The 24,496-nt window shown below is 39.9% G+C and overlaps 1 protein-coding gene across 4 annotated transcripts; it reads left to right on the top strand.

Annotated features, from left to right (window-relative positions):
• Positions 1-1,225: 1,225 nt before the first annotated feature.
• Positions 1,226-23,051, top strand: DCP2 (decapping mRNA 2). 4 transcript variants are annotated; one of them, XM_065045406.1, is made up of 11 exons: positions 1,226-1,414; positions 8,827-8,978; positions 9,372-9,499; positions 9,959-10,057; positions 13,272-13,424; positions 15,054-15,166; positions 15,263-15,370; positions 16,153-16,276; positions 17,431-17,538; positions 19,263-19,314; positions 20,000-23,051. In XM_065045406.1, exons 1-11 carry the CDS (start codon positions 1,362-1,364, stop codon positions 20,164-20,166), a joined length of 1,257 nt encoding a protein of 418 aa, XP_064901478.1. In that variant the 5' UTR covers positions 1,226-1,361; the 3' UTR covers positions 20,167-23,051. The 4 variants fall into 4 exon arrangements, with proteins under 4 accessions (XP_064901478.1, XP_064901479.1, XP_013223703.3 ...); XM_065045407.1 differs by having other exon boundaries at positions 1,228-1,414; positions 20,003-23,051; XM_013368249.3 differs by lacking the exon at positions 1,226-1,414 and adding an exon at positions 1,694-1,828.
• Positions 23,052-24,496: the final 1,445 nt, after the last annotated feature.

The raw sequence follows: 24,496 nt of genomic DNA, 5'->3' as shown, positions 1-24,496 counted from the left end.
ATTATTTTCTCCCTTTTGATTCTCTCCACTACTTTTAAGTGGAGGATGTGGGAGTGAATGAGTGAGTGGCTATTGTGGTTTTGATTGTTAGCTGGGGTTAAATCATGACAAGAGGGAAGCAAAATGTGACATCCTCCTTTTGGTGCTTTTAGCAAGCTACACTGTGTAAATTCACTACAACTAAGCCTCTCAAGTCTAGTGCAGCCATCATCCCATCATCCTCACAACCATCCACGCTTACCCTCTCTCCGCTGCTGATATTGACCTACCTGGATCCGATAGCTGAAGTAGAAAACTATGCACTTTATACAGCAATTTTTCTACAGGTTCTGCCCCCCCACCCCACCCACCAGCTCCCCGTGTTCCAGTGCAGAGGAAGACCGGACTGCCGCAGTGGCAGCCTCAGTGAAATTAACCAGAAGTCCGGACTGAGGGAGCTCTGGCACTTTTGCGAGGAAGGGGTGGGGAGGTGACACGGTGAGAATTGCTTTAAATATTCACTTCTCGCTGAAATCAAAGGCGGCGGCAGCAGCGACGGGAGGCAGCGGCTCCCTCTGGCGGCTGCCGCAGCCATCGTTCTCCGGGATGCCAGCACGGAGACGTTTTTATCCAACACATCTTCCTCGTCCGCACTGCGGTCAAAAATGTCTTCTGCACTTGGTTATTCATAGTGTGCGGTTTAAACCTCTCCAAGCACTAAGCTTCCTGACTTCAGCCTCCATGGTAACGAACACGAATTAACAGAAATACGGTGCTAGAGGCTTCGTATTTCTCTCCACAGCGGGTGAATTTCCCCCTCGCCTCCCGCCAAAGGTGAATTTGACGTGTGGACGAGGAGGGTGACGCAACGCCCGATCTAGAGGAAGCCGACTACCTCACACGCTCGCTGAGAGGAAAGCCGTTTAATGGGCCGCGGGGAGCTGAAGGGCGAGTAGAAAAAGCCGCGGTGCGGGGCGCCTCCCCTGCCTGCCGCCGCTGGAGGCCGCTGGCTGCTCGGCCCCGCACTACCCAGCCGCCACCGAGCAGCCAACATGGCGGCGCTACGGCTGCCGTAACGTCCTGTGACGCGCCCCGCCCCTCCGATGACGCCCCAGTCCGGTAGCAACGGCCATTGGCTGCCTCCCGCGATCACCTGCGGGTCCCGTTCCCTCAGTAGCTCGCCAGCTGATTGGGCCACCGCGTCAGGCCACGCCGCCAGGCGGGAGCACCCTGGAGCCGCTTGAGCGAGGCGATTGGGGGAGACAGCTGCCACTCCCCGGCCTCCCCGCCCCGTTCGCCACAGGGCGGGCACCAAGGAGCCCCGCCCCCGCCGCTGTACCGTGGTTCGGGCTTCGCCGCGTCGGGATGAGCCGCGTTTCCCCATGGAGACCAAACGGGCCGAGATCCCCAGCAGCGTCTTGGACGACCTGTGCAGGTAGCGGAGCGGCGGAGACCCCGTCCCGTGGCGCCGCGGGCTGTCCGCTGCGGGGGCGGAGTGGGGGCCGTCCCCCCGCACAGCGCGATCGGGCCGCTGGGCCAGCGTGGCCTGGGTTGCTCGGGGCTGTTGAAATCGCTCCGTGGGCTGGCAGGACTCCGAGGAGGGGAGCGGGACGGCCCGGGGGCAGGGGCGGTGCCGGTAGTCCTGCCGCGGCCGGAGAGCGGAAGGAAGGGGCTCGGTGCGGCTCCCCCTGTGCCTGTGCGCGGCTGCACCCGCCCCCCTCACGGCTTCGTGACCGAAGGCGCCGCCTCCCGACGGCAGCTGCGCTGGCGGGGCGGGAAGGCCGCCCGCCGGCACAACCTGGCGTGGAGCTGAACCGGCGGCGGGGAAGAGGCTGCGTGTGGGAGCAAGGTCGGAACGTGCGTTTTGGGTTTTTCTTACGGGCTTCAGCAGCTCATGCTGCTTGGCCGAGGGAGGCAAAACTGTGTCGGCGGTGTTTGCGCGGGTGAAAGAGCATTTAGATGCATATGGTCGGTATGACGTGCCCAGTGATGAACTGACGTGATACTTAGAGTTTGGAAGTTCGGTTTCATTTAGCAGACGTAGTAGGAAGCATCTTCTGCCGATTTAACTCTGGTGGAAGAGGCTGTTGCAGTGAGACAGAAAAAGAAGAGCCAAAGGAATATCCTTTAGTGGGAAACTGTCCTCTCCTACTTGTTGGTCCTTTCAGAGTGAATGGTTTGCTTTTCTTGTCCTAAAGACTACACATTTAAATTTTTGCAAAACATGGGTTCTGTTTTCTTTGGGGAGGGGGGAGGTGCTTTTTCCTCGCATGATCTCATCCCCTGGCCATGTGTAGTGTAGCCACTTGAACTTTTAAATTCATCTGTCATCCCCAGAATTCGATGCTACAAACTGGATGTGATATTTGACATGAAACAACCCTTCTGTCTTACCACCTCGAAAGGACCCCTTCTGAAGTGTTTATGTACAAGAGGGAAAGGTTACAAGAGATGAAAGGTAGTCCACTTCCTGGAATTAGTGTTTTCAAATGAGTGAAAATGCTTTGAAATGAGAATACCACAGGAAGCTAGAACGGCTCAGCTCAGCAGCACCTTTTGTTGCGCTTCTAATGCAAGAGTCAGAGTTTGCAATGCACGAGTAAATTTTCAGTTCTTTAAGTCTGGCCTCTGAAGCATATTTGTGTTTCTATTGTATCTCCTTTGGGCTCCCTACAGACGGATGGGACTTGTTTAGATGCCTGCTTACATATGAAGCATGATTTAAGACTTCTTCAGAAAATCTAGAGGGCAATCGTAATGTTTATAAAACTGAAATAGCCTATTAGTGTTGTTCCTGTGGGGTGACCGATAAAAGGGCACGAGTAATTAGATCTTATAGTGTTACAGGGTCAGTCCCACTGTCTTACTGTGTTCATCTGAGGTCCTGTTGTTTTCTACTTTTGAAATGGTGTTTTGTCTTATAATTGAATGAATGTAGGCATGTGGTTTTAACAACAACATAAAAGCCTTACAATAGTTGTTCAGAGGCTTGTAGTTACCATCTGTCTTGCACTTCACCTTCTTTTAATTCACTTTGTTGACTTATTCATGAGAGCTAACAGATCAGCCCTGCTTCAAATATGCTGCGTTGCTTAGACATGAACAGACAGCTGAAGGGAGCAGAGAGCTCAGACTTTCTTGTGGGACAGGAAGGAATCTGGTGTGCACTGGAGTAGCGACAGGGCCTGATAGATCTTGCCTCAAGAGAGTAGACAAAGTATTAAATTAGTGGTGCTGTTCTTCAGGTGGTTGGCTATAAATCTGTCGCTTCCCACGTTCTTCAATATAGATATGATATTAGTGGATATTCTGGTAGAAATTGTCAAGCATTTTTTTGTGCTCACTTATTCAGAGGATTTAAATACTTTATAGCACAACCTATGCTTTGGTTTTCTATTTAATTATTAAAATTCTGCCAGCAACTAAAACTTCAGTACTAAAATAATTATAATTTCAGTATAACAGATTTGGAAGGTTGTAGGACCCAAAGGAATCTTTTAAATCAGTATCTTTTAAAGTGAACTGTAGCAGCGTGAGCTGCAAATCTAAGTAACTATTGGAGAATTTTTAGGAGATAGATAGCAAGCATTCACATTACTCTTCCTAAACTAAACAATGAAACAAATCTATTTTCAAGTAAAGATTGCCAAGTAATTTGAGGTGTGGGTTTGTTTTTTTTATGTGTGTATGTATTTGAAAACCAAAAAGCAAAGCTAAATCTTAGTTGTCCATCAAACAGAACTATTGGTTTTATTTATATATTGAGGGTATTAGAATATCTGTCATGCTTCCACAGTTTGTCCTTGGACAAGAATATTTTCCTTTGTCCTGAAGCACAAGGCCTGGATTCTCTACAGCAAACTCCTAGTTAAGAGTTTGTGTATGCAGGAGATGCAATCACCATTGCTTCTCATGGTATATGCCATTTTACATACTTGATACATTTCTTTATGACAGAAAGACCACTGTGAGCTGGTGCTAATTCCATCAACATAATGAATTGCTGAATTAAAAGGTGTTTGGATTTTACTTTCAGCTGAACCACTTTCTTTAGATTCCTCACAGGGGCTTCTGTGTAGGCAGAGGCTCAGGGAGGCTCCACACAGAGGCTACACGGAGAGGCTGGTGTTTAGGTCCTCAGATCACTTGCAGCTGTTCCAACTAATTCAGCTAATTACTCTAAATAATAATTCCACTGTTTGGGACAGCTACAGCTGTTTTAGTGCCTGCAGGTAATTCTCATGGCTGTTGCTAGCTCCAAAGGCATATAAAGGTATGTCTTTGGGGGTGTATGTGGTGTTTTGTTGTTGTTGGTTTGTTTGTGTCGAGCCAGATAGGCTAAAAAACCCACAAACCCAAATAAACAAAAAACACATACCCCCCAACAACAAAAACCCCACAACAAAACCCAGCAAAACAACAACAAAAAGCAAAACAAACAACAACAAACAAACAAACCCAGCCACATAAAACACCCTCCAAAACCCAAACACAAAACCAACCAAACAAAACACCCAAAACAACAACAAAACCCAATAACAAAACAAAACAAAACAAACACCACCAAGACCTACTGCTGTGTTACTTTTACCGCATGAGTTATTTTATTTTTGCAATTGTGAGTTAAAGCTTCCAAGTTTTTAGTTGCTGCACAGGATGGCTGGATTTCTTGCTGTAGTAATCAGTTTTGACCTTGACAAATGCTGTTCAATTGTATAGTTAATTTGGCTATGACTCCAAATTTGTATTATCTTTAGTCAGTAAAAGCAACTCAGTTTTGAGACAAGATAACTTTTAGGAGTGTCTGCATTATGTTCTTAAATAGGGTTGGTGTTGTCTTGTTACTAAATGGGCTAGTGCTTTTACAAAGTTTCACTTGCGCTACTTGTATGATCATCTATTTTTGCTGAGAGTGAAGTTTGGCTATTTAGTAGCAGCTGTAGCTTTCACTATCCAGTTAGGTTTGTAATTGCATATAGGAAACTTAGTATATCTATTTCTTCTGTGGAAGATAAAAAAAATCCAAAACTAACCAACTCTACAGGTGCAGTGTGTACTTGCGTATGTTCTCATATATGAACCTTAGTGTTTTCCTATGCTGTGAGAAGTGGAATATGTAATAGTTTCATATAGGCTATACCTAAACTTAAATGTAGAATTTTTAATGCTTATTAGTAAAAATTTTCTTGCATGTTGGCTTTATTAAATCAAGTACATTGGGTGAAGTGCTTTCAGGACCTGGGCTTTGTCCTGTGGACATCAACATATAAAGTTACCTGCTATAATGGGTATGTTCAGACTCAAATGTTCATAGCTGATGTCACAGAATCTAATACTGAAATTATACAGCACTGAAACCTGTACTAGTGAATCAGTGTAAACTAGCTCTTAAAAAAACCTTTTAAAAAAACCCCAAAAAACAAACCACAACTTTTCCCAAGAGTATAAAATAAAATAACAAGTAGGCTTTTATATTCAGTGATAGAGTTCTGTGTGAGAATTGAGCAGAAGTGATAATGGTGGTGGTGATTATTGTTAAATGCATTCATTGCACAACCAGTCTCCTAAGCATGACAATAAGATTAAAAATACCAGTCTAATGCACTTTCATTCAACTTTTTTTTTTCCCCCCTTCCAAGCTCTCACAGTTTTTCCTTGCTAGTAAACTAAATTAAGAGACTTCTACACTTAGAATTTGTATTCAGAGAGTGAAATGTTACACCTTCATTCTTATTCAGAGAGCAAAATATTTCTTGGCAGCGTGTGAAAACAAGTGGAAAGCTAAAGCCAGCTATGTAATGTCTTCAAACATTTGTTGAATTTCTAGGCTGTTTTAGAATCATGCAATGCCAGTATACTATTTCTTCTAGTTCTGGTAAGTTATTGTGTGTTTAAGCTTCAGTAGTAGGACCACTCTGACCCCTTCTGCTAAATAAATCACATATATCTACATCTTTTTTTGTCATGCTGTGTTATGCTACTGAGTTGTTTTTTACTGCATAAATAAGTGGAGGTACTGAGTTTTAATGTAGGTTTTTGAGCTTCTTGGTGCTCTCTTTCTCCTATAAGCAAGTACTGTTACCCCATCTTTTGACTTCAGGACTGTGGTGGGTTAACCTTGGCCAGCAGCCAGATGCCCACTCAGCCACTCATTCTCCCTCTTCAGTGTGGTGTAGGAGAAAATAGAATGGAAAGTCTTGTGGCTCAGGATGAGAGAGGAAGGTTGTTTACCGATTAAGATCACGGGCAAAACAGATGTGATTTAGGGAAAAATAATTTAGTTTGCCAAATAAAATAGATTTGGATAGAAAAACAAAGACAGGAAAATTTAAACAACAGCTTTCCGACATCCCCGTTTTCCCCAGGTTCAACTTCACCCCTTCTTTCATGACTCCTCTACTTCGTTTCCCCTGAGCAACACAGGGGGATGGGGAATGGGGGTTGATGGGCACTCTGTAACACTTTGTTGCTTCTGCTCCTTCCTCATGCTTTGCCCCTGCTCCAGCATGGGTTCAGTCCTATGGGCTGAAGTTCCTTCAGGAAATATCCATCTGCTCCAGCATGGGATCTTCTACAGACCGCAGTGTGGATATCTGCTCTGCCATGGAACACCTTTTCTCCCTCCTTTTTCTCTGACCTTGGGGTTTGTGCTGCTGCTTCACGCTCTCTCTTCCTCTCCTGGCCTGACATATTCAGCCACTGTCAATCAACACCCCTAGGTCCTTTTCCTCCAGGCAGCTTTCCAGTCACTCTTCCCCAAGCCTGTAGCACTGCCTGGGGTTCTTGTGACCCAAGTGCAGGACCCAGCACTTGGCCTTGTTGAACCTCATGCAATTTGCCTCAGCCCAACCATCCAACCAGTCCACATCCCTCTGTGGAGCCTTCTTACCCTCCAGCAGATCGACACTCACACCCAATTTGGTGTCATCTGCAAACTTACTGAGGGTGCACTCAATCCCCTCATCCAGATCATTGATAAAGAGATTAAACAGAACTGGCCCCAATACTGAGCCCTGGGGAACACCACTCATGACCAGCCACCAACTGGATTTTACTCCATTCACCACAACTCTTTGGGCCCAGCCATCCAGCCAGTTCTTTATCCATTGCAGAGTACACCCATCCAGGCCATGAGCTGCAGCTTCTCCAGGAGAATGTTGTGGGAAACAGTGTTATATAAGGTCATGCTCAGTTACAAAAAGGGGGGCTGGCCAGGGAGACGGTCTCTTTCTTTCTCACTGCTGGAGGGTGGGACAGTCCAGGATGCTCTCTGTTCTCTCTGGGCTGTGTGGTTCAGTGCTATTGTACTTTGTGTGTGAGCTGCTGTCTGGGACATCAGGGAATTTTCAGTGCAGGCTGCAGTTGGGAATTCACAGTTGCTGCTTCAGAGGAATTGTTTGCTTGGAAAAGGCAAACGGCAATACTGGATTTACCACATGATGAGAGACTGTGCTGTGTACTCCCTGCTTTGTATATTGTTATTTTTTATTTGTTTGGGCTTATTTTTCCATTTTTTTTTGCAGTTCTATTAAACTGTTTCTATCCCATCACACTGTGTTTTGCGTTTTGTTTTCTAATTCTCCTCCCCATCCCACTGGGGGTGGGGTGAGTGAGCAGCATGTGGTTTTAGGGCTGGGGCTAAACTGAGACACATGTGTGCTTGTGAACCTGAAGGGTGTCAAGTGTGTGCTTGCACTGGACACCTTCTGCTTCTGCCAGCTGAAGAAGAGAAGGGGAGTTTGCAGTTTGTGCTTGTGTATTGTGAGTCTTCTATATAGGTGCTGTTGAAGGCAGCACCTGTCTGTGGCAGCCTGTGGGACCACCTGTATTGGTGTCCTCTGTGTGCCCCTGGCATATATGCTGGCATTTGTTCCTGGTCGAATCTGCTGAAGGGAAAGTGGCAGCCGTGTCCCTCAGCTTGGGCAGGACCCCAGGGCATGGGGCTGGCCACACTGCCTAGGCCTGAGAGTCCTTGGCCACAGTGGCTGAGAGGGGCAGCCGTTTTTGACACCTTTGAACAATTTATACTCGTCAAAATCTAAATAAAGATGTCTTATGTATTTCTGTTTCTGGCAATCATATTATGTCCTTTTGGAATTTACCCGGTCATGCTCAAGACTTGAATGTGAAAGATCTTTGTCCAATGGTTTAAGCTCAATGGAGTGGATAACCTTAAACTGCTAAGAAGAAAAATTCTGTTGTTCTGGATCTAACAAATAAATAAGTAAAGCTGCTTCTGCTTGAGTACAATAAGCTGTTACACAGTTCTGCTTACACTTCTCTGGGACTCTCTATTTGTGTGCCAGTAGCTGAGCTAAAGCATAAAGTAGACTTGAAAAATAAACCAATTGTCCATGTTTTATTTCAGATTGAGAAAGTTGATAGGATCATATTGAATTTTAAAACCTGCGTAAATCAGTAGGTTGCTGTAGTTTTAAGTGAGAATACGTAGCCGTGTTAACTTGTGTCCAGAAAAAAAAGCGTCGACTTCTGTTATCAGAGTTTACAGATGTTCTTTACTGAGCATGTAAAAATACATGCTTTCTTGTAATATGGCCATTTATGTAGGATGTCCTCACTGTTCCTGTTTTCACAACAGTTTATTTACTTAGTTTATTTTAATTGGCTTTTGTGAAAGAACATCATGATCCATTCCCTTTCTTGACTTTAAAAATTGTATTTTACTTTGATGTGAAAACCTTTTGCTGTCCAGACAACCTGAAAGACCAGTGGTCTGTTGCTCTGTGCCAGTGGATCAGAAATTCTACTGTTGCAATGCATTTTTGTTCTTAGATTTGTCCAACCTGGTATATTTGGCTAATCTTACTCTTCTGTCTTTCCTAACAGCCGATTTATTTTACACATTCCAAGTGAAGAGAGAGACAATGCAATCAGAGTGTGTTTTCAGATTGAACTTGCCCATTGGTTTTACTTGGATTTCTACATGCAAAACACACCAGGATTACCTCAGTGTGGGATAAGAGACTTCGCTAAAGCTGATATCCTTTTTAATACTGTGATTGTTTTCAGTCTCAGTGAATGAAGAGCAAAATGAATGTTGTTAATAAAATTTCATACTTGCAGCAGCAAAATATCAGTTTGTGTTAGTGATTAGAAGTATCATTAGGTGTGTGATTTTTATCTGTTAATTGCTTTCGTAATTCTGTAGCATCTACAAAAGAGATGTTTCTCAGACTGTTAAAGAACTGTGGAAAACGGGTAATTTCTGATCTTGGTAATAGGTTATTCATAATATTTTTTACTTCCAACAGAATATATCCTGAAAGCACTTAGGAGAGGGAGTGTGGCTATTGTATACATTGAATTTTTTGTGCCTGCATGTGATTTGAAACTGGATGCTTACATTTATCTTCCTTAACATGCTGCTGTACTCTTCAATCACTGCCCTTTTTTACTGCCTCAAGGTGAAGATGTACAGAAGGTTCTAGAGGAGTGGAAAGAATACAAAATGGGAGTGCCAACCTATGGTGCAATAATTCTTGATGAGACACTTGAAAATGTAAGTATGGAAATAGTTGTGAAGGCCTAGAGGGAAGGATGGCATATGCTGGCAGAAGTAATCTTTTTGTTGTTTATATTTTTCATCTGGTGAGGAAAAACAAACAAAACAAACAAACAAAAAAACCAAACAAACAAACAAAACAAACCACAAAGCAGTGCTTCAGATTCACAAAGACCTGACAATTACTTGACACTGTGTGTGTACAGAAATATAATACAGGAAACAGTAAAGACATTTCTGCTTCCTTTCCTACTCGGGTTTGTTATTTTTATTCAGAGTTGCATGATCCTGTAAAAAATTTTGCAGTTGTTCTTAGAATACAGAAAGCATAATGGGTTCTTTCCTCCAGGATAAACGATCATTTTGGAGAAGCAGAGAACAGTGAAGGGAAGACATTTCAAAGACATTGGTTAGAATAGTGAGTGTTTAACAGTTGCGTTCCTGTGTATTTTGCAGGTTCTTTTGGTTCAGGGCTATTTAGCAAAGTCTGGTTGGGGATTTCCAAAAGGGAAAGTAAATAAAGAAGAGGCTCCTCATGACTGTGCTGCTAGAGAGGTAAGTTATATTTGATTCCCTTAAATTTAAGCTAAATAAATGAAATCTCTCTGAGAGCAGGTTATATGTGTTTAATGAAAAGACATTTTACTTAGGTTATATTTATTGAAAGCAGGTAAATAAATAGTCAGTTCTTGCAGGAGTCTTCTACTGTAGCTTTTAGTGCTTTTCTGAATTCCAGAGTGATAATCAAGGGTGAGGTTAGATAATTTAAAAATCACTCTTTGATGTTTGTGATGGTTTTGCATTAGCTTGCTAAGTTAAGTGAGTACTGTTTTGAAAGTTCTCTACTGAATTACCGTTTTACTTTAAAGTATTCCTTTTGGTGCTTGGGAAATATTAGTACTTTGTGGCTTTTTGAATATTTATTTCAAGTACCACCAGAACTGTAAAAAGGTAGAAGAATGGGATTTAGCATCTGTACACTGGGCAATGTAAAAAGACTAAAGAGTTGAGTTGGAGATTGTAGAAGATTATGTAAAAGTTGTGAAGAACTTTTATATTGTTCAGTGGTGCAGGAACAAGGATCAACATATATGGGAAATAAAATCTAAAAGTAAAATAATCTGTGGGATTTATTGGTGCTGGAGACCTAAGTATATAGTGAAGATGTATGTTAAGAATAGCCTGTAAAAATATACTACTCAATGTTCATGTAACATAATACATCCAGAATTTTTGAGAGGAAAAATAAAGATGAGGGAAAGTAGCAAGATGCATTAGTTTTCTTCGTGGCTGGACTGAATCAGTATCTTAGAAAAAATGGACTTTTTCTTTTAAATATATCTGTCAAAGAGACATGAATGAAAAATTCTGTATTTCTGATTCCCTGGTGGTGCTTTCCATACCACTCATAAATTTAATATGGATGTTAGATCTTAACATTGCACTATTATGCAATGGACACAGATGAAATACACTTTCATGTTAGCAGTTACTGATCTGTGAGTGTAGAGCATTATTTATGTGGTATTAGATGGTACCAAAGAGTAAAACACCTGATCTGCAAATGCAGTGGGCTATCACTGCAGTACTCAAGGGCTTGGGAAAGATGAGCAGGGATTTTATAACGGTAACTTGATTATTCAACGCATATCTCTTTCCCCGTCCCCCATAAATAGTTTGCTAAGTGAAACTTCTACAAGTCAGATCCTTCTAGGGCTGGTCTAAAAGACTGAACTGAAGGGAGAGAAGACCATAAAAATGTATTGACCACAGCACAAAGGGACAGGACAAATTAGGTATAACTGCTTCATGAAGGGATGACGTGAAGTATGCCTTCCTCTTTACTTCAATTTAGGCTAGCAAAAGCATTAAAGTCAGCACAATAATACTGGGGAAAATATTTTGATTTTTTTTTTTTTTAATTTGGAGAATTGATTTAGATTATAATAGTGAACATCACTGGTGCTATGATCTTTTTCCATGAAGGTAGATTGTAATTGTGCATAAACTAGCAGGTTCTTCATGGCTTGCATGTGGCCAGAAATCGGCATGTCTGCAATATCTGTGCATAAATCTTTTAACTGCTTTTACTGAAGTCAGCGCAGGTCTAAAACCATAAACTGCATCTGTATAAGGTATAATTGAACAGATCTTCACTGTGCAATGCCTACACAGTGCAGTAGTGTTTCAGAAGCTGATGGAAACAAAACCATACTAAATGGATGATTCTTTCGGTAAAAGGAGTTTCTACAATAAATTCACTTAAATAATTTGGAAAGATCATTTAAGAAGGGCAAACATTCATATTAGCAGTAAGTATGGAGGAGAAGTATTATCTTCTCTTGAGACAGTGTGTGGTCATTTTTTTTGGGTTTTTGTGTGTTTTTTTTTGGTGTCTGTGGATTTTGGTTTGTGTTTTGTTTGTTTTCCTTTTATTTTTTTTTTTTTGTTTCCCTAAGGTCTGTAGTAATGTAGTTAGATGGGAGGATGACTAGCTTTTTATTTTGGTTTAAGAGGGGTTGTACATTCTGATTGAAGATTGACTGATCAGTTATTTGCTTTGTATTAAACACTTACCTTTTTTATATTTGTGCTTAAATTCCTTTGCATTTTCAAAAATTTACAACCACTTTGATGATACCAATGAATTCATTGGTATTTTGCATAAGGTATTCTGAGTATTTCTTGCTATTATTTTATATACAATTATTTGGTTCTATTTTTCATTATACATACATGCAGGAGCTGGTAGTTGAGAAGGTTGTGTTTAAACTGGGTATTAGGAAGAGGTTCTTCACCCAGAGGGTGGTAGGGCACTGGAACAGGCTCCCCAGAGAGGTATTCATGAGATTTTTGAGAACTAGGAAGTTTCTAAAAAAAGAGTATTTACTTAGCAGGCTTGGAGACATGATGTGATTTAAGCGTTTAGGTGTGTTTGACGTGAATCTTCTTATGTTACAAACCTTGTATACTTGAGAGTAGTGTCAGAAGCATATATTTTGAAGTAGGGCGCATTGAGTAGCCTGATCTAGTGCAATATGTCCCTGTCCATGTCAGGGGGCTGGACTAGATGCTCTTTGACATTCCCTTGCAACCCAAACCGTTCTGTGAACTATGATCCTTCAGTGCAGACATAGACCATAAAATATGAAAAAAAAACCCTGTTCTTTTCAAATATTGTCATCTTTCTAGTAATCTCCAGCAGGTATAATACTATTTTTTCTTTAGAGTAGCTGATAATGCAGTTTTAAGTTTGTCAGTGTGAATGTGCAGTTGAACTTCGTAGTAGAAGTTTTGCTAGCATATTGCTGGATTTTGTTATGAGTATAAAAACGGCTGTATGTATTGGGGCTAGAAGGGTTGTTGTAAGAGAAGAAAAATAGATGTGCAAATAAAACTTGCTAGAATTTGCAGGTGTCTTTACTCCCCAAGTAGTAGTTTTTGCTGTGAATAAGATTTCCATGCACCCAGCAGCATGTAGGAGCAGCCAGAGTCTCTCCATCCCTATTAACAAATTGCTACATGAAGGTGTAATAGAGTTGTTTCAACTTTTATTACAGGTCTGTCTGTCTTAGAGAAATGTAAAGCACATAAGATCATAATACTTTGCCTATTATTGAACCTACATCTACAGGTAAAGGCTTGTTTTTTCCAGCAGTGGCCTGTTTTCCTGGATAGATCTGAAAAAGTCATTCCTTCCCTTGTTATGATAGTTTCAGAAGGGATAAATCTGAATACCTGTACTGATTTTTATCTGTGTGCTTCTCAGGTGTTTGAAGAAACTGGCTTTGACATTAAAGATTATATCTGCAAAGAAGAATACATTGAGCTGCGAATTAATGATCAGTTAGCACGGTTGTACATCATTCCAGGAGTTCCTAAGAACACAAAATTCAACCCCAAAACCAGAAGGGAAATTCGGGTATGTGTTATTTTATTTCAATCTGTAGTAACCTTGTTATGGAGGTTGATCTTTAAAGCTAATAGTCTGTAAAATAATGAAACTAGAAAGCATGATGAATGCCTCAAATACTATTTACAAATGGCCTCTCTTCACTGTAGGGTCTTGTCAACTTCTTGCAGCATTGCAGCAAAGACTGATTCTTGACCATCTGTCTGATGTCTCCATTGATAATGAAAACAATATTAGTGCATGCTGTCAAACTATAATTCTCCTGTTCTTTTAGGTGGTATATGTGTTAATAATTTCACATTATTCATAGTTATAGATGCATGTTTAACTATATAATCTTCTGAAGATGTAGTTATTGATTGGTGATATACAAAAGCCTACATATCAGAAGGAGAAAAGGATTGTGTTCTGTTTTTCATGTCTAATGCTATCCAGACTTAAAGAACAGCATGTTTTGAGGAGAAGGTTGGGAAGGGGACACTAAATGGGAACTGTTTTGGATGGTTTGTATACCATCAGGCTTTTAAAAGGTATTGTGAAAGGGAGAAGCTATGACTGAGGTAGTAGGCTTGTTGGAAGCCTTGTTTCTGATACACATAATCTTTGAAGTTTGAATGTCTTTCTTGTATTGCAATTCAGTTTAGAACAGCTGCCCATATTTTCATGTAGATGGTGCCACTGAATAAGGCATTGGGTTTTATAAATAGGAAAAGGTACTTGTAGTTGACTAGACAGGATTGCATTAGAGACTCGTTTTTCAAAATACCAAGTAGAAGAGGTGAACTTTGAGGTTTTTTAAAATGTACTGTAAATACGCACTTTGTATAACAGAACTTCATCATATCCAGGCAGATTTCACTTACCATGACAGATTTTTGTCTCAATGTTTAAGCACTGTCTTCATCTGACTTAATACAACTGAGCATGCCATTTTTGTATTCCCTGTAGAGCTGTATTGAAAACCTGTTCAGTTTGTAACTTCCTTCCATAATATGCATCTTATCTGGACTTGGGGTTAGATTCTGCAGTAGAAAAGCTGATGTGGGATCTTCTGCACTGTGTATGTTGCAAATTCCACATTTCAACCCCCATTCTGCAAAGTATAGAGTTTTAACGGTTGAAGTGATAATGTATAAATTATAACACAAATCCTAGCCTTTACCTATGTTTTTTTCTTTTATAACAAAAAATGAAACTTAATCTGCAAACTAAATGCATTTCTTTTGGATAATTTTTGAACTAGTATCTCTGGTCTAGTTTTGATGACATTTTAAGAAAAAATAGCAAGAATAGTAGCACCTTTGAAAGTTATTTAAAGATTCTGCCTTTGTTTATAGCATTCAGTGTGCCATGGGTTGGATGTATTTTGAAACACTTATTCATAATTTAGTTGCTGGAACATATAATATTTTAGGTGCTATATCTTGCAATGAATATGTGCTGTACCATCTGTTACTCTGTAGCTGCAGTCAGAAGAATGATCCCATTGTTAATTAACCTTTGTGGAAAACCCTGTTGTTTGTTAAAGTCTTCCATTGTAATTTTTCATTAAGGGAAATAATTACATTTGATATGCATTTGTAACATTCTGTAAGGCTACAGTAGAGCGTATTTTTATTCTATTTCTTGTTTTTCTAGAATATTGAATGGTTTTCCATTGACAAATTACCATGCCACAGAAATGATATGACTCCAAAGTCCAAGCTGGGTTTGGCACCTAACAAATTTTTTATGGCAATTCCCTTTATCAGGTATGTTTGAGGTGAGGCAAAGGCTAGGCCAGTGCCTTTCAGAAGAGTTCAATTTCTTTAGATTTGTTTTAGTAAGTAGATCCTGCTTGCACACAGGCCATTGAGGGAATGGATTTCACGAAGGAATGGAGATTCCTCGGATAGTGACAATGGATTTTCATCTACAGGGAGCACACCCTCTAAACCCAACTTGGAAAAAGCTAGGTAAGAACCAGGTCAGTTTAACCTCATTGCATCATTTGTATAAAACTCTGGTCATACAAAGCTGCCTTTCTCTTTGTTCAAGTATTTGTGTTCCAGTAATAGAATGGATTAATAAAATAAATAAATTGCAGGCATATCTTAAAGGACTGTAAGTAGGATGAGAAGTTAATTAATGTCATGATATGTATGTTGTGTGGGGTTTTTTTTGGTAAATATTCATGTGTGTGAGAAATGAGAGAAATTCTTGAGTCCTGACTATGGCAACCCAAGCAGCAGAAGCCAAAACAAGTAAACAAGTTTCAGTGCTTCAAGTTCAATGCTTTTGGCACTTACTCAGAGTTAAAATGGGACTCTATAAAGTAGGACTGTAAAATACTGGCAGAATTAGCTAGATAGATAAAACCTGTGGGATTCAGCAGGGAAACAAGTGCTGCTGGCTTTTGATTCAGCTGAGCCAAAAGCAGTAAGAGCAAACTTTAAAACCTGTAGTCCCAAAGAAAAGGCTGTGATCCAGTAATGTGAGTCAGGTTAGCATCAACACTAACAACAACTGGACTAATGCTAATGTGGACCTATCCTGCTGTTTATGCAGAACACAGGTTTTCTACCAGCAGGCAAAACAATGCTGTGTGAATGCAGTAAGCATTATTAAAATTTCCACACTAGGTTACTTAAGCTTGTCTTCCATGTTGTTCTCAAAAAGCAGAAAATTCTTTGATATTTCTCTTCTGCTATGAATAGGCTTGAAGTTCTGTTGTGAACTGTTTGTTTTCCCGTATTAGATCCAAAATTCGCTGTAGTCAGCAGGTGTTTACAGATGGCTTTTCAGCAGAACAGTGGGTGAAGCCAAAACAGCCACAGAAGCCATATAATAATCCTGAGATGTCTGAAATATTGAAAATAAAGGTAAGTAGTTTTTTAGGCAAACATATGCATCTGGACTATTGTTGTGGTTTAACCCCATCTGGCAACCAAACCCCAGGCAGCTGCTTTCTCACCCCTGGTGGGATGGAGGAGAGAACTGGAAGGGTAACATTGAGAAAACTTGTGGTTTGAGATAAAGATAGTTTAATGGGTAAAGCAAAAGCCGTTCACACAAGCGAAGCAAAAGAAGGGATTCATTCATCACTTCCCATGGGCGGGCGGGTGTTCAGTCATCTCCAGGAAAGGTGGGCTCCATCACATATAACAATTACTTGGGAAGACAAACACCATCACTTGGAATGTCCCCCTCTTCCTTCTTCTTCCCACAACTTTATATACTGAGCATGATGTCATATGGTACAGAATATCCCTTTGATCAGTTGGGGTCAACTGTTCCGGCTGTGTCTCCTCCCAGCTTCTTGTACACCCTCAGCCTACTTACTGGTGTGGTTGTGTGAGGAGCAGAAGTGGCCTTGACTCTGTGTAAGCCCTGCTCAGCAATAACTAAAACATCCTGGTGTTATTAACACTGTTTCCAGCACAAATCTAAGGCATAGCCCCATGCCAGCTACTGTGAAGAAAATTAACTCTGTCCCCACTGAATCCAGGACAACTATTTAAAACAGATGTCTTCATTCAAAAAAGTTCTTCTCTGGAACAGAAACATTGAATTTTATCACCATAGCACACAAAAGTACAAACACATTAAAAAAAAAAACAACTAGGGGATTCTCAGATTCATCAGACATTAGTGGTGGTGAGTATCAGGTGGTAGTCATGTTGTTTCAGGTGTAGATAGCTATTACTACCCATCATTTTGGTGTTCTTCATGTACCATTTTGATATATTTTGGATGCCACTCACTAATACTCATCAATGTATGGGAACTCACTGAACTGAACTTCTTGTGTAATACAGTGTGTGTAGCAGTGCAAGAGAGACTAACTAGTAGCTGGTGACATTTTGTAACTAGAGTGCATGTGTGGTTAATTTCAGTGTGTTTCGCTTTGTCTATAAAATATACCATTCACATGGTTTGAGGTTATTTGGAGGAAAGTTATAGCTAATAGGTAGCAATTATGTTCAATGCTGTCATCTAACCTCTTCTCTTTACTACATTTTGGACATAATGGCAGAGTCAGAGCTTGAGAAGCAATGGCAAAAAGCAGTGTCAAGATAGTTCCAGCCAAAAGAAGCGAACAAATGGAGTACACAATCAACCAGTTAAGCAAAACCATGCCTGGGTAAGAAACACACAGTGACTCTTATTAACAGCTTCCAGTAATGCTTAACAAATATCCAGGCCAATGTTGCACTGAGAGAAAGTAGAGTGTGTAGCTGTCAAAAGTTTATTTGATCAGAATATTTGCTATGTATTTGTAGAAATACAACATTTCTTACCTCATATGCATATACATCAATAGACAAGCCTACTAAACTTCACAGAGTTTCCATTTTGGAAGGAAGTCTTGTTTTTGGCAGTTTAAAATTTGCCAGCTGTTTCAGTAGACAGTCCTGCAGCTTTCCAGGTTCCTGTCAGGTAATAGGCTGCTGTAGTGTGTCTTGATAAGTCAATGTAGTACATTTCTTATTTATTAATGTATTATAATTATTGTAAACATGGAGTTTTGTTGTGCAACAGATGCAGAGTGGTAATGCATATGCTTATTAATTTTGTTATCTCTAGCAAAATTGTTGAGATGGAGATTTATTATTTTTCTGGCATAAAAGTTTTAATTTTTTAATCATATAACAGGACTACAGCAGTTTGTAAATTTCAGTATGACATTCTTGGTTTGTTACCTTTCCTTGCAGTAACTGATCATCCCCATAGTTTTGCTGGCTAGGAGAAGGCTCACTGAAATATCTCTGATTTTTTTTAATACAATATCTTGATTTTTTTTTTTTCTCCACTGTACTTTACCCCTCTCCAATTCTGCTATTTTGACTCATGTACATCAGCGAGCCCCAGTTTTCTGTGCAGCTCAGCTGGCCTGTCCAGGCTTTAGATTTTATTGCTTCCTGGCTGTTAACTGGACTTTTCACTTTTTGGCTTGAGGTTATTACCTTCTCTCTGTTTTTCACGTAAAAGTGCAGAAACCATAAACTCTTATCCTGTAAAATCCTCTCTGTAGGGAGAAATAATTGGATATATTTGGGTCTAACAGTAGAAGAACGAAAAGTCAAAGAATTGACTGCCCAGAAATTTGGCTATATAAAAGAAAAACTGTAGCAGGAATCTGTAGGATCTTGATGGAAACAAGTGGAACTGTTAATACTCCACATTTACTTTGTAGGCTTTTTACAGACTTTGCTAAATACTTCTGTGGTGTTTTGTTTGCATTTTGTCAGTGTTACGAAGTTTAAATATTTCATGTCCCAGTGATAATTTTCTAGTATAATTTGGAAGCCAGGGAACTCTTAATTTTCACAGAGTGCAAAGGGCCATACTTTCCTCTGCATTTCTGTACTTAGAGCAGCATACCTGGGACTAAAACTTAATTTTTCCCTGGAGAGTTCTAAGTTTGTGTGTCTAATGCATGTTAATTTAATTGTCAGTAGCTGTGTGTTTGCGAATACTTTCTCCTTGCTTTTCGGGAAAAGTAGATTGAAGAATGGGGTTATGTATGTGCAGCTTTGATTCCAAACCACCATATGCAAGACCTTGCGCGCTTAAAACATTCAGAAAACACTCAATTTTTCCCAATAAGCCTGTATTTTAAAAATGATCTGTTGACTCTTAAAAGGCTGCATGATTCCGAAAGACTTGTGGACTTGAATCGTGCTTACTAGATAAAGTAACATGATAGAATTCATGCTGAGTTATAAGTAAAATAATTCAAACATCAGGAGGTGTGTCAGAGCAAGTATAGCCAGCATGCCTTTTAGCTGATGCTTAAGTTGTACCTGCAAGAACTAGAATGCCATTTCTTTATTAATTGTATAATGTGGTCATTCTCTTAACCAGAAATGTGAAAAAAGGCTTAATCCAAGAAGACTTCAAGATAACTTTGAAACAGGCAAGTGCAGTCTGATTTTTACATGCATTGTCACACATTACAGGCTGAAAGCACCTAAATAATAATGGCTGAGGGCTTTTCCTTGTATGCCAACCTATCAAATGCTATAAAGCTGTATTTCTATAAGTCTGAGTTATTTTTTTATTTGGTTGACCACATGACTGCTTCATGTTGGTTTTGCAATTCTTCTATTTAATTATTAAACCTGTCAGATTATAGCAGGTGGCTGAGTAAAAAGTACCTGAAAGCTGGTTTGAGAAAATAGCATCTGAGTCAACACAGTGCTGGTAACCAAGTGTTGGTTCAAGGCTTTCTGTCCTCTAGTAATAATATGCGGTTGCTATTAGAGTACTCTGTAGAGTTCACACAGTTCTTTACTTACTGCTGAGGAGATAGCACTATATTTCTTTCCTTGTTATTAATAAAGTAATTGCAAAACAGCACCTGTGTGTAAAACTGGCTGTTGAAAATGTCCCCAGATTGCTGTGACTTAAGATTTGCTCTGGCCATTAGACAGCTTTTAAATATGGCTGTTTGAGTTATCTTCTTCTGTTTGTTACCAGACTTACAGATTTTGTCATAAGTATTAACGAATGTACATTTGAGGTGTGGCTTTGTATTGTTATTGATATTCTTATTGATAACTATCTATTTAAAATTCGTTTCATGCTTTTTTCTTTTTAAGCAGATGCAGTGTATGATCTGTGTTGCTCCAGTGAAGACCCACTGCCAGACCACATAGAGGGACAGTCTGTGGCGTGCAATGGCCATTACAAATTTGCTTTCTCATCAAGAGCTTTCTTGAGTTTCAAGTTTGACCATGATGCCATAATGAAAAGTTTTGACCTCTGACAGAAAACTTACTAGGAACGAAAATCAGACTTGCCTGTTGCAATTGAGGGAGTTTCTTATCCAGCCTTACTCTTTCTCAGGAGTTTTTTGTTTTATTTGTTTGTTTTTAAATGCAATGCAGGGACTGACTGATGATTTGGAAGGGTTTGTTCTCTTTGTGGTATGGAAGTGGCATAATCAAATGTTGCACTTTAAATGCAGTATAGCCTTTGTCCACAAAAATACCTTTCCAGTGTTCAGTTCACTTGTTCCTGGCTGTGCGTTAGAGGGCATTTTTTTTTTAAACTTGCTGTGTGTTTTGTAGAATGTCATTGACTTTTTTTTTTTTTTTTTTTAAACTGTTGGAGTATACCAGATTGCTGAACTTTTAACTGCTCTGGTGTAAATTATTTGACTTGTTAGTCATTATTGTGTAGTAGATTGCAATATTATGGCAGTGGCAATGAAACTGATTTCTCAGAGAACTCCTCTGTCTGCCCTAGAAATTTTGAAACCCAAGTTGCACATTTCAAACTTAGCCTCAGCCAGTCATCCTTTCCCTTTCCTGGTTGCTTGCCCAAAATATCTTCCTCTCTTCCCTCCTTCACACTGATAGTTTTTCTTGGCAGGTGGTCTGTAGCACTTGGAGTCAAGTCTATAGCATTTTGACTTCTTGCACCTACTCTGCCTGTCTTCGGTGGGGATACACAAACTGGGTAGAACTTAGCCATGCCAAGAGTCTAGCTTCAAATCTTATGCACTGTCCCCAGATGGGTAGGAAGAAGTTGCCAAGTTTTGTGTTATCCCAGTTGCAGCTGCTTTCAAAAAATAAAAGCTTAAACTTTGTGAGAGGTTACTTGTGTAGAATTTATACTGAATGTAAATAAGCCTCTGCAGATCTTGCTGAGGAGGAAGGCAGGTGCATGGATAACAGAGTCATTGTGTGACACTAAACAGCTTAATCAGGATTGCAATAACTATTCTAAGGGTGTCCAGTGTTGTATTTTCTGCTGTTGTCCTCAGATCTCTTGTGTAGTGTATGCTCTGTATATATCCAGTAGTACTGAATTGCACTTGAGTTAGCATTTAAATGATGTAGCCTCAGTCATTTTCAGCTACGACACTTTCGTAGTAAAAATATCAAAGATTTGTGGGGGGAGGAGGGAACAAACAAAAAACCAGTAAGAGTTTGAAGTGACAAACTTAACTGTTAACTCACCTTCATGATTCAAGTTAAGGGGTTTTGAATGTGTGCTTTGCAGTTGAGAGACATGCACTTGAACTCACTTGTCCCAGCAGCTTGTGGTAGCAAGCATGTTGTCGCAGATTCGCAAGTGGACTTTCTCCAAAACAAAGGTGACTTCACTGGTTGAGTGAACTATGCCCTTGTCCCATCACAGTGTACGTTCATACACTGAGTCTTTATGCAACTTGTATGTCATCTAAAACCAAAATCCTGGTCTTCCTTCAACTACCCTACTTCATCTGCCCTACTTGATCTTTTACCTAGTGCTTTTCCTCAGAAGTAGCTTTAGAACTATCTCTTTATTTATTACCTGCCCAGCACCAGGTGATTAGTGGCTCTAACGCTGTAACAATCTTGGTGATAGAATGCTGGAGTTCTGTACCAGTCAACAGGAAAAGCAGACTGCAGCATTTCCTCCTTCTGGAGGACAAGAGTCCTGAGGGCCTTGTTTGTCAAGACCAAATTGTGAAATAGCTCAATCTATCTTTGTCTCACCTCGTTTTCTTAAAAAAAATAAAAAAATTTTAAAAAAAAATCCAAAGGTTGTTCAAAACAGTTCAAAACAGTAAATGGTGAAAGGCAGTAACTGAGGAGGTGGCATAATGCTGGAGGAGGTTGTGTTATTCAGCTTCAGGTGAAAAATGAATCTTTAGTTACTTCTTTAGTGCAAGTAGTTGATTTCCCAGCAAAAGTGCCTTTACACATAGTGAGGCAGAAGTTTGTATTCATATCCTGAGGCTGCTACTGCCTGTGGAGTTAACAGGACTCTCCTAAGGCGTGATTAAGTACTAGGCTGTGGAAATCTTTTATAACTGTATTTTTTCTGAAAAGTCAACTTATATTTCATCTAGTGCTCTGTGAATTAAGGGGGATATTGATGAAACAGTGAACTTGGAGCTTCTGTTAACTGTTTGGGAAATCATGTCACAGACAGCGGAAGCCTTTAGAACGGAGCAAGCGTGTTCTATGAACAGGAGATGCTGGCTGCCCTCTATATTCACTGGGTCAGTCTTCTTCTTAGTGGAAGTTTGGTTCAGTGTAATAGAAATTGGTTGCTTCATTAAGCAGCCCAAAGTGGGGCTTATACATATGTCATTATTTTAGTAAATCTAGCCTTAATGTGAGTTGCAAATAAATGTGATAAATATGCAATAACTTTCTTCTTTGTATAATGGTACTGTTTCTTGTAGTAGCATTGCTTTCTCAGTATGGTTTCTAAACAACCAAGTGTGGTGGCATGTGTTCTTCCTTACGGGTTCCATCATGCCCTGCATTGTGAACATTATGAATTGTTTACTCTTGTTTATGGTTTCATTTCACTATTGTTTTATAATTAATTATGTTTCTAAGTTTAGACGTACAGTTTACATTAGCTTCTGTAAAACAGTGAGGAAATAACAAGTGACATACAGAATTTAGTTCCATGAGTTTTTATTTCATGGGAGCTAGACACAGAGCAACAAGTAACTGTTTGCTTGTCAGACCTAAGAGCTGATGTCAAGATACTTGAAAAACAAACATTGCTCAATTTATGCTTAATGCTAAAGTAAGTCAGAATGCTTGCCTGTAAGGGGTTATTCAGATTATAAATAGTTATTCTATGTCCTCGAAATGAAAGAACTCATGAAATAAACTAACGTATATCAAAATAAAACTAAAATGTGTGGGTGCTGGCAATCTCTTACTAGTTTGCATTTTCTAGTACTACATAAATCCCTGCTTTAGTGTGAGATTTTTTAGCATCTCTTCTTCACAGAATGCTCTAAACTTTGAGCTTGGATTGAAGAGTGATCCGCCTAATTGAATGATGTATGTTCTGTGTTGGAATAATACTAACTTAAACTCCTTGATGTACATGCATGCTTCTGAAAGTACCTGTGTCTTACATAGTTGGAAGTCTGGAAACAGTGGTACTGGGATGAAGATGAGAACTAGCCTGATTTATTGCACAGTGTATTTTTTTAACACAATGTAATTTTTTTAGGTCAAACTTGTGTAAGTAATTTCTAACAAAATTTTGGGCCTAGTCTCTGTTCCAGGCTTCTGTGCTGTGCTCCAACCTTCCTCCTCCGTCCTGGAAGGGTGATGGAACAGCTGTATGATTTGATTTGGTGAACTGAGAACAATACTTAGGGAGTTTCTTCTTCATCTACTTGTGGCTGTTATAAACCTAACAGTTTCTTTGAAAAGCAAGGCGGGCCTCTAGCCTGGCTATTCCTAGCAGGCTTGCTCTCAGATTGTCATTTCAGATAAGAACTTATTTTTTTCCAAATTTTCCTTACTGTAGAAAAGCTGCTTTTGTTGATCTGTAGTTTATAGCGGCACTCGTGTCATTCTGTTGTGAAGAATGAGAGTCTACATTAAGAATCCAAGCTCTAGTATCCCGTGGTGCAAGATGGCACCGCTGCTCCATGGGGGACTGGCTGACCAGTTGTTGGGTCAGTGGGCTGTTTAATCCTCGGCTACCTGCTTTTTACAAATTCTGAGCAACAGTGTGTTTTGTTTTGTTTTCCAAAGGTGAAGTCAGGTCCCTTCATCTTTTAAATTAGAATGTTATATTCTAAATGTATTGGGAAGGTCAAAACTATTGAGAACTGGTAGAGTAGCCTCTCTTGTTGATTTAAGATCAGTTTATTTACAGACATTGTCTTGCACTGTAAATGTTAAATAACCTGGTGCTTATACATGACTTCGTAATTTCAGATTCCTTTGGTTATTACAGTATTTCAGCTTTTGAAACAACCAAAATTATTTAAGATGTGGTAGATTTCTACAAAGTAACTGAAGGTGCTTTTACAGTAAATGAGGCTTGGAAGTGTCACTACTCTTGCATAATAGGTTTTTGTTCTTATGCATTTATAGCAATAGTGTAGTTCAAGAATGAAGGTAGGCTAAGTGCTGGTATTTGCACTGTTCTTAATCCTGTACATGAGCACTGATAGATGCAGTAGGACTTGTGCTGTGTGTGCATTTCACTGTTTCAAGCAGATTGTGAACTTATAAGGAAGACAATATATGTAGCAATTACATTGGCCATATTTATTGAAGATCATACAAGAGGAAGTATTCTGGATTAGCAGCAGTACATTAAATACTTGGGTTTTA

Source organism: Columba livia, chromosome Z, assembly GCF_036013475.1.
Source record: "Columba livia isolate bColLiv1 breed racing homer chromosome Z, bColLiv1.pat.W.v2, whole genome shotgun sequence".
NCBI lineage: Eukaryota > Metazoa > Chordata > Aves > Columbiformes > Columbidae > Columba > Columba livia.
The sequence above is the reverse complement of the archived record's forward strand: the minus strand, read 5'-3'. Positions and strand labels throughout refer to the sequence as shown.

Excerpts from the sequence above, each read along its gene's own strand:
- DCP2 (XM_065045406.1), top strand. The coding sequence starts at position 1,362 with ATGGAGACCAAACGGGCCGAGATCCCCAGCAGCGTCTTGGACGACCTG. Across the intron at positions 13,425-15,053 it reads AAACCAGAAGGGAAATTCGG|AATATTGAATGGTTTTCCAT; the intron begins GTATGTGTTATT and ends TTGTTTTTCTAG. Across the intron at positions 17,539-19,262 it reads TTAAGCAAAACCATGCCTGG|AAATGTGAAAAAAGGCTTAA; the intron begins GTAAGAAACACA and ends TCTCTTAACCAG.